This window comes from Oncorhynchus mykiss, chromosome 6 (genome assembly GCF_057628025.1).
Source record: "Oncorhynchus mykiss isolate SJ-2025 chromosome 6, ASM5762802v1, whole genome shotgun sequence".
In the NCBI taxonomy this organism is placed as follows: Eukaryota; Metazoa; Chordata; class Actinopteri; order Salmoniformes; family Salmonidae; genus Oncorhynchus; species Oncorhynchus mykiss.
In genome coordinates this window covers 79,704,676-79,714,757 of record NC_143027.1, presented here as the reverse complement: position 1 = coordinate 79,714,757, position 10,082 = coordinate 79,704,676, and the positions used below count along the sequence as shown (strand labels likewise).

Sequence of the window (10,082 nt, the reverse complement as noted above, 5' to 3'; positions counted from 1 at the left end):
GGGTGGGTGATGAAGACCTGGGAAGAGTGAGGGGGAGGAAGGCCTGAGGAGGGTGGGTGAGGAAGGCCTGGGAAGAGTGAGGGGGAGGAAGGCCTGGGAAGAGTGAGGAGGGAGGGGGAGGAAGGCCTGGGAAGAGTGAGGAGGAAGGCCTGGGAAGAGTGTGGAGGGAGAGGGAGGAAGGCCTGGGAAGAGTGAGGAGGGAGGGGGAGGAAGGCCTGGGAAGAGTGAGGGGGGAGGAAGGCCTGGGAAGAGTGAGGAGGGAGAGGGAGGAAGGCCTGGGAAGAGTGAGAAGGGAGGGGGAGGAAGGCCTGGGAAGAGTGAGGAGGGAGGGGGAGGAAGGCCTGGGAAGAGTGAGGAGGGAGGGGGAGGGCGAGAATAGCAGGGAAAGAGAAAGGGAGGGAGATGGAGAGATCAAACTTGGACAGTACAGTAAAGAGGGAGAATGAGTTAGGGAGGTGGCTTTTTGTACTGTTGCAAAATGTTATTTTTTGGGGTTCATCTGTGGAGTTCGTCATGTTTCAGCCTGTTGTAGCTTATTACTGGTGACTTGCCACTTATTGCCTACTTACCAGTCAGAATGAGAAGTATGTAGATCTACCACATTGACCTAGAAACCTGTTTACAGTACACGCTTACGCCTGTTGCAAAATATACTTATCAAAACACTCATCCCATGGCAATACACTTTAATATCAATGCGGGTATTAATCAATCAAATAATAGATCAATATTCAGGTATTTGGACCCCCCCCCCCCCGGTCATGTGACGTGCTCAGTGCTCGGGGGCTGACTCAGCTGGCTTCGTCACGCAGCGGCGTCAGTTCAGAGTCGCACAATTATGAAAAGGCAACCTTCCGCTGGAGCTGCAGCTAGGGCAGATTTCACCAGCGACAACTGGACTTTCCTTCCAAGGCTAACAGAAAAGAACACCGCCGATAGATGGATAACGACATCGGAGAAGCTCTTCCTGAGTCTCAACGGTGAAAAGAATGGTACGAGATCCAACCAAAGTGTTCTTCTGCGGGTTTTTTGTTATCCAGTAGAATGTTTGAGGTAGAATGTGAGCTTCTAGATTGTCAGGTCGGAGGATCGTGTGAGTCAAGGAAGGAGATATGAGTAGTTGGCAGCTATTTACATGCTACGTGATTGTCAAGAAGATCATGATCAGTTGGTATTGCGTACTTGTGTTTAACTATCTATCTACAATAACGTTGGATATGGTTCAGTGGCTAGCCTTTGCCACTGACATCTGGGTAAAACATCTGGGCACCTTTTGCATTGGTAGTAAAAAGGCATCGGCCGAACGTTCGCTGAAATGCAAACTGCGGCTGGCTGAGTAGCGATGCCGCGGCTAGGTAGTTGAGCTAGCTAACGTTCGCATTACCATCCATCCACAATGGCGTTAGATGCTAACTAGTGAGCCAGCTCCAGTTAGCTCTGTCCGCCAACGGACTTGAGTACAAAGCGATGTGACTGCAGAGCCATGCCAACTCGTGCGTGCACTCGTGCGATGACTTGACAAAGTTGGATTCCAAGAAAAGGGGTGGAGATGACATTGTCCCGGCGAGACAGTACTGGGACCCACAATTCAAGGCTTGCCTTTATCAGTCTTGACTAGCTAGCAAATTAGCCTACTAGTTTTCATTTTGCGTAAATTATCAGAGATTGTGTCGCTAACTCGTGGTATTGTTGTCTTTGCTATGGCATGTTGTCATTAAACAATAGCTTAGCCAGCTACATTCGCTTACGAATTTCTGTCTTTGTGGAACCCCCGAGGGGAATCAGTCTCTGGATTGTTCCTCATCTAGTTAACCACCACAGACTAGCATAGTTAAGCTATATATAATGGTTTGAAGCTTCTGATCAGCTTGTCATCAGACCGCTAAAAGTCAGTTGAAAACACACCAGACTTTTTAAAGGCATCTCTCTTGAAGAGTTTCAGGCTACATCGGGCCACTGTCAAGTCGCCGCCGGTTCGCGGTTTGGCCAGACAGACAGACACTGCATGTGGCGTCACTAATTGTGCGCGGTGGTCTGGTTGTCATGCTGCTGTGTGTGATGCTTTGTTGTAGTCCGCATGTGTTCACTGTCCAGCGGTTTACCAGGCCAGATGAATGCATGCAGGCTACAGGATATAGACAGGATATAGAACGGACACCAGCAAATGGTCCCCGATATAATAGAAGATCATTTAATGAAACAATATAACCACATAAGTCCTACTTCCATCTGTTTTAGACTACAGGGGATCATTAGACCACGCATAATTTTTTTTGCAAGTGTCAAAGGCCTGTCCAGCTCTGTCCATTCTATACTGAACAAAAATATAAACGCAACATGTAAAGTGTTAGTAAGCATTTCTCCTTTGCCAAGATAATCCATCTACCTGACAGGTGTGGCATATCAAGATGCCAATTAAACAGCATGATCATTACACAGGTGCACCTTGTGCTGGGGACAATAAAAGGCCACTCTAAAATGTGCTGTTTTGTCACATAATACAATGCCACAGATGTTTTAAGTATTGAGGGAGCAAGCAATTGGCATGCTGGCATGCAGGAATGTCCACCAGAGCTGTTTCCAGAGAATTTAATGTTAATTTCGCTACCATAAACTGCCTCCAACATTCTTTTAGAGAATTTGGCAGTACGTCCAACCGGCCACATAACTGCAGACCACGTGTATGGTGTTGTATGGGCGAGCGGTTTGCTGATGTCAACATTGTGAACAGAGTGCCCCATGGTGGCGGTGGGGCTAGTGTATGGGCAGGCTTAAGCTACGGACAACGACACAATTGGATTTTATCGATGGCAATTTGAATGCACAGATACTGTGATGAGATCCTGAGGCCCATTGGTGTGCCATTCATCTGCCGCCATCTTGTTTCAGCATGATAATGCACAGCCCCATGTCGCAAGGATCTGTACAGAATTCTTGGAAGTTGAAATTGTCCCAGTTCATCCATGGCCTCACCTGTCGAGCATGTTTGGGATGCTCTGGATCGACGTGTACGACAGCGTGTTCCAGTTCCCGCCAATATCCAGCAACTTTGCGCAGCCATTGAATAGGAGTGGGACGACATTCCACAGGCCACAATCAACATCCTGATCAACACAATGCGAATGAGATGTGTCGCGCGCTGCATGAGGAAAATAGGGGTCACACCAGATATTGACTGGTTTTCTGATCCAGCCCTACCTTTTTTTTAAAGGCATCTGTGACCTACAGATGCATATCTGTATTCCCAGTCATGTGACATCCATAGATTAGGGCCTTAAACATGTATGTCAATTGACTGATATCTTTATATAAACTGTAACTCAGTAAAATCTTTGTTGCATGTTGCGTTTATTTTTGTTCAGTATAATTTCAGTAAGAAGGACGATGGGTGATGGCCGTGGGTTGAATACTGGGTGTAGGAAAACCAGTCCGGTCTGAACCTGTAATTTCCTTGATGGAGTGAGTGAATGTTATCATTTGTGTTCTCTCAACGTTCTTCCTCCCTCTGCATCATATGCAGGTTGTTGTAATGCTACTCCTTGTTAGTGTAATGGTCACAGAAGGTTCATGAATAATTCATTACAATGACCTATTATGATGCATTGCTATCACTTTTTACAAGACCTCTAGGGGCCTCTTAAATGGAACGATTTTCCTTATAAAGTGTACTACATAGTAGTACACTATATAGGGAATATGGTGCCATTGGGACACAGCCCTAGATTGTGGACACCAACCATGGGTTTTCTGTCAAACTTCTGCAAAAAGTTCTGGCCAGGGCAGGTGTTGTGGAACTGCTCCTTGTTTCCCTCAGTCCCTGTCCCCTTTCAGCCTGTCACATGCCTCAGCTTACAGCCACTTAGCACGTTGTAGCAGTAGGGTGGTTTACCGTAGCCCTGCTGCAGTCAGGCCAGCGCTGCAGAGACATGCTGAGTAAGTGTGACTGTCTCGAAGATCGGCCAACCTGATTTAAATTTTAAAAACTCACTGATCTACAAATAATTTTGCATCCCAAATAAATGTGTTTAAAATGTATGGGACCTGGACAGTGACTTGCGTAGGGCAAGCCCCCTGGAATGCACCCCCTGACTGTCAGTTTGCTAGAGGGCTAAACATGGACCAAAGGAGACTACTACTGTATAGGAGTCTGGCCTGTTCTATATACATTAAGTATTGTATAGACTGTTATCACTGCCTTCACTACTTCACGCAGTGACACAGTATAGTAGTGAAGGCGGCAGTGTTCTTGTGAAGTAGCATCACTAGCTATCCTCCTCCTGTTCTACCTTATTCACTCTGAGAGAAGAGTCTCTTATATTACACTACTATGCCTACAAGGGCTCCCTGGGAGTGTGAACTGAAGGCTCATCACACTGCTGTCCCGTGACTTTGCACATGGCTCCACACTTGGCTTCGTTTCAAGTTTTATTAGTCACATGGACAGGTACAGCGAAATGCTTAACTTGCCAGCCCTACCCAACAGGGCAGTATTCAATGTCAAAATAGTATCATTAATAGGAATAAATAAATAGAAGAATGTAAGTTATATACAGGGTCAATGCCAGTACCACATTTACAATGTGCAGGAATAGTGGAGTAGTTAAGGTTGATATGTACATGTAGGCAGGGATCAGGAGGAAGTGACTGGTAGCAGGATTAATAATAATAATAGTAAACAATATGGCTGTCGTATAATGATGTGTGTGTGCTAGAGTGTCAGTGTATGTGTGATAGGTGAATATACATGTAAATAAGAGTAATAGTGACCAGTAGCAGGATAAATATACAGTGCCAGATACACCTACTCATTCAAGGGTTTTTCTTGATTTTTACTATTTTCTACACTGTAGAATAATAGTGAAGACATCACCTGGATTTCTGCATAAATTTGACATTGTCACAACAAACACAGTGTCCTTAAACTAGTAACACACACATGATTGTATTTTTCTTGTCTATATTGAATACATCATTTAAACTTTCACATTGTAGGTTGGGAAAAGTATATGAACCCCTAGACTAAGACTTCTCCAAAAGCTAATTGGAGTCAGGAGTCAGCTAACCTGGAGTCCAATCAATGAGATGTTGGTTAGAGCTGCCTTGTCCTATACAAACACTCACAAAAGAGTGAGTTTGCTATTCACAAGGAGCATTGCCTGATGAACCATGCCTCGAACAAAAGAGATCTCAGAAGACCTAAGTTTAAGAATTGTTGACTTGCATAAAGCTGGAAAGGGTTACAAAAGTGTCTCTAGGAGCCTTGATGTTCATCAGTCCACGATAAGACAAAATGTCTATAAATGGAGAAAGTTCAGCACTGTTGCTACTCTCCCTAGGAGTGGCCGTCCTGCAAACATGACTGCAAGAGCACAGCACAAAAGAATCAATGAGGTTAAGAATCCTAGTGTCAGCTAAAGACATGCTAACCTCTCTGTTGACGAGTCTACGATATGTAAAACACTAAAGAAGAATGGTGTTCATGGCAGGACACCATGGAAACCACTGCTGTTAAAAAAAAACATTGCTGCACCTCTGAAGTTTGCAAAAGCGCACCTTGATGTTCCACAGCGCTACTGGCAAAAGGAAAAAAGACACAGCACACCAACATCAAAACATCATCCTAACTGCATCCCAAACTATCGTTGAGGGAGCATCATGGTTTGGGGCTGCTTTACTGCCTCAGGGACTGGACAGCTTCCTATCATCAACAGAAAAATGAATTCCCAAGTTTATCAAGATGATTTGCAGGAGAATGTAAGGCTTATCTGTCCGCCAATTGAAGCTCAACAGACGTTAGGTGATGCAACAGAATGGCTTGAACAGAAGGAAAATAGGCTTTCTGGAGTGGCCCAGTCAATCCTGACCTCGACCCGATTGTGATGCTGTGGCATGACCTCAAGAGAGCAGTTCACACTAGACATCCCAACAATATTGCTGAACTGAAACAGTTTTGTAAAGAGGAATGGTCCAACATTCCTCCTGACCATTGTGCAGGTCTGATCCGCAACTACAGAAAACATTTGGTTGAGGTTATTGCTGCCAAAGGAGGGTCAAGCAGTTATTAAATCCAAGGGTTCACATACTTTTTCTTTCCACTGTAAGTCCTGGGTCCTGGGTCGCCCCCTGTAATGCACTGAGCTGTCTGCACAACCCTCGGTAGGGCCTTCCGTCTGCAGTTGCAATACTAGATGGTAATACAAGCAGTCAGGATGCTCTCCATAGTGCAGCTGTAAAAGTTCCCAAGGATCTGAGTGGCCATTCCAAATGGTTTCAACCTCCTAAGGGAGAGGAGGTGCTGCCGTGCCTTCTTCACCACCGTGCTGGTGTGAGAGGACCATGTTAAGTCCTCAGTGATGTGGACACAGAGGAACTTGACCCTCTCCACTGTGGATGAGGGGTGTGCTCCCGCCCCAGTTTCCTGTAGTCCACGATCAGCTCCTTAGTCCCGCTGACGTCGGGAGTTTAACCTGCCTGAGGCAGCCATCTACAGCCAGCTATAGATACTTTAACAACATTATCATCATGTAGCTACAGTTAATATAAATAACATTATCATGTCGTGTGGTAATAGGACTTATAACATTATTATGCCATGTTGATGATTGTAGTACTTTTTGATCAATCATAGTGACAGCCTGAATCTTATCTTTTCCAATGTCAACGTTTATTGACCTTCATTAATGCTGTAAAATGTCAGGCAATGATTGTAGTTGTATCACAACTCTGGGTCATTGAGGGCAGTAGTTTATGGTGTTTTATGAAGAGCAGTGCAGACATTTAAGGACGTGTTTATGGTAGTCTCTACAATAAATGTTGATTTATTATGAAGGGAGGAGAGTGATAGTTCCCTTAGAGTAGACTCCACTGTGCAACTGTTACGGACCGTACCACTACTTACCCGGTGAAGTGGGGCCGCGCCACTACCTACCCGGGGAAGTGGGGCCGCGCCACTACCTACCCGGGGAAGTGGGGCCGCGCCACTACCTACCCGGGAAAGTGGGGCCGCGCCACTACCTACCCGGGGAAGTGGGGCCGCGCCACTACCTACCCGGGGAAGTGGGGCCGCGCCACTACCTACCCGGGGAAGTGGGGCCGCGCCACTACCTACCCGGGGAAGTGGGGCCGCGCCACTACCTAGTGGTGTAGGGTGAAGAGGGACTGGGGAGAGGTTGACAGCGTTGTTAAGGACAGACAAGGTAGGTCCTACAGGTCCTAGTTGTCGTACCTGGACTACTGTCCAGTTATGTGGTCAGATGCCACAAAGAGGGACTTAAGAAAATTACAACTGGCCCAGAACAGGGCAGTACGGCTGGCGCTTAAATGTAGACGGAAAGCTAATGTGTCAATCTCTCCAGGCTCAGGTAATTGGACTGGACTGATTTGAGTAGAGGAAAGATTGACTTCATCACTACTTGTATTTGTGAGAAGTGTTGACATGTTGAATGCACAGAGCTGTCTGTCTAAACTACTAGTACACAGATCAGACACCCATGCATACCCCACCAGACATGCCACCAGAGGTCTCTTCAGTCCCCAAGTCCAGAACAGATTATGGGAGGAGCGCAGTACTACAAAGAGCCATGACAACATGGAACTCTATTCCACATCAAGTAAGTGATGCAAGTAGTAAAATTCAATAAAATAAAGATAATAATACACGTTATGGAACAGCGGGGACTGTGAAGAGACACACACACCGACACACACACACAATATCATACTCACTATACACACATGTACACATGGATTTTGTGTTGTGGGTATGTGGTAGTAGAGTAGTGGACTGAGGGGGCACACTTAATGTGTTGTGGGTATGTGGTAGTAGAGTAGTGGCCTGAGGGGGCACACTTAATGTGTTGTGGGTATGTGGTAGTAGAGTAGTGGACTGAGGGGGCACACTTAATGTGTTGTGGGTATGTGGTAGTAGAGTAGTGGACTGAGGGGGCACACTTAATGTGTTGTGGGTATGTGGTAGTAGAGTAGTGGACTGAGGGGGCTTAATGTGTTGTGGGTATGTGGTAGTAGAGTAGTGGCCTGAGGGGGCACACTTAATGTGTTGTGGGTATGTGGTAGTAGAGTAGTGGCCTGAGGGGGCACACTTAATGTGTTGTGGGTATGTGGTAGTAGAGTAGTGGACTGAGGGGGCATACTTAATGTGTTGTGGGTATGTGGTAGTAGAGTAGTGGACTGAGGGGGCACACTTAATGTGTTGTGGGTATGTGGTAGTAGAGTAGTGGACTGAGGGGGCACACTTAATGTGTTGTGGGTATGTGGTAGTAGAGTAGTGGACTGAGGGGGCACACTTAATGTGTTGTGGGTATGTGGTAGTAGAGTAGTGGACTGAGGGGGCACACTTAATGTGTTGTGGGTATGTGGTAGTAGAGTAGTGGACTGAGGGGGCACACTTAATGTGTTGTGGGTATGTGGTAGTAGAGTAGTGGACTGAGGGGGCACACTTAATGTGTTGTGGGTATGTGGTAGTAGAGTAGTGGACTGAGGGGGCACACTTAATGTGTTGTGGGTATGTGGTAGTAGAGTAGTGGACTGAGGGGGCACACTTAATGTGTTGTGGGTATGTGGTAGTAGAGTAGTGGACTGAGGGGGCACACTTAATGTGTTGTGGGTATGTGGTAGTAGAGTAGTGGACTGAGGGGGCACACTTAATGTGTTGTGGGTATGTGGTAGTAGAGTAGTGGACTGAGGGGGCACACTTAATGTGTTGTGGGTATGTGGTAGTAGAGTAGTGGACTGAGGGGGCACACTTAATGTGTTGTGGGTATGTGGTAGTAGAGTAGTGGACTGAGGGGGCACACTTAATGTGTTGTGGGTATGTGGTAGTAGAGTAGTGGACTGAGGGGGCACACTTAATGTGTTGTGGGTATGTGGTAGTAGAGTAGTGGACTGAGGGGGCACACTTAATGTGTTGTGGGTATGTGGTAGTAGAGTAGTGGACTGAGGGGGCACACTTAATGTGTTGTGGGTATGTGGTAGTAGAGTAGTGGACTGAGGGGGCACACTTAATGTGTTGTGGGTATGTGGTAGTAGAGTAGTGGACTGAGGGGGCACACTTAATGTGTTGTGGGTATGTGGTAGTAGAGTAGTGGACTGAGGGGGCATACTTAATGTGTTGTGGGTATGTGGTAGTAGAGTAGTGGACTGAGGGGGCACACTTAATGTGTTGTGGGTATGTGGTAGTAGAGTAGTGGACTGAGGGGGCACACTTAATGTGTTGTGGGTATGTGGTAGTAGAGTAGTGGACTGAGGGGGCACACTTAATGTGTTGTGGGTATGTGGTAGTAGAGTAGTGGACTGAGGGGGCACACTTAATGTGTTGTGGGTATGTGGTAGTAGAGTAGTGGACTGAGGGGGCACACTTAATGTGTTGTGGGTATGTGGTAGTAGAGTAGTGGACTGAGGGGGCATACTTAATGTGTTGTGGGTATGTGGTAGTAGAGTAGTGGACTGAGGGGGCACACTTAATGTGTTGTGGGTATGTGGTAGTAGAGTAGTGGACTGAGGGGGCACACTTAATGTGTTGTGGGTATGTGGTAGTAGAGTAGTGGACTGAGGGGGCACACTTAATGTGTTGTGGGTATGTGGTAGTAGAGTAGTGGACTGAGGGGGCACACTTAATGTGTTGTGGGTATGTGGTAGTAGAGTAGTGGACTGAGGGGGCACACTTAATGTGTTGTGGGTATGTGGTAGTAGAGTAGTGGACTGAGGGGGCACACTTAATGTGTTGTGGGTATGTGGTAGTAGAGTAGTGGACTGAGGGGACACACTTAATGTGTTGGGTATGTGGTAGTAGAGTAGTGGACTGAGGGGGCACACTTAATGTGTTGTGGGTATGTGGTAGTAGAGTAGTGGACTGAGGGGGCTGTTGTGAAATGTATTTTGATGTTTAGATTGTATTATAATGTAGATTACTGCCTTCATGTTGCTGGACCCCAGAAAGGGTAGCTGCTGACTTGGCAGCAGCTAATAGGGATCCTTAGTAAATACAAATGCTGGTGTATGTTGAAGTTGCCCCTAGATGCTAGTTTGGGGTCAGTTTTTCATTTTCTGTCCCTCACTAATGGCTA

At 46.4% G+C, this 10,082-nt stretch overlaps 1 protein-coding gene across 7 annotated transcripts in view; it reads left to right on the top strand.

Annotated features, from left to right (window-relative positions):
- Positions 1-774: 774 nt before the first annotated feature.
- LOC110526654 (transient receptor potential cation channel subfamily M member 7) overlaps positions 775-10,082 on the top strand; it is an 82,509-nt gene continuing 73,201 nt past the window's right edge. For all 7 annotated transcript variants that reach the window (XR_016496890.1, XR_016496892.1, XR_016496891.1 and 4 more), the window contains exon 1: positions 775-992. Coding sequence is in view for 4 of the 7 variants with exons in the window: in XM_090238959.1 (XP_090095085.1) it covers positions 990-992 (3 nt within the window). In the remaining 3 variants the exon portion in view is untranslated. The remainder of the gene's footprint in view (positions 993-10,082) is intronic.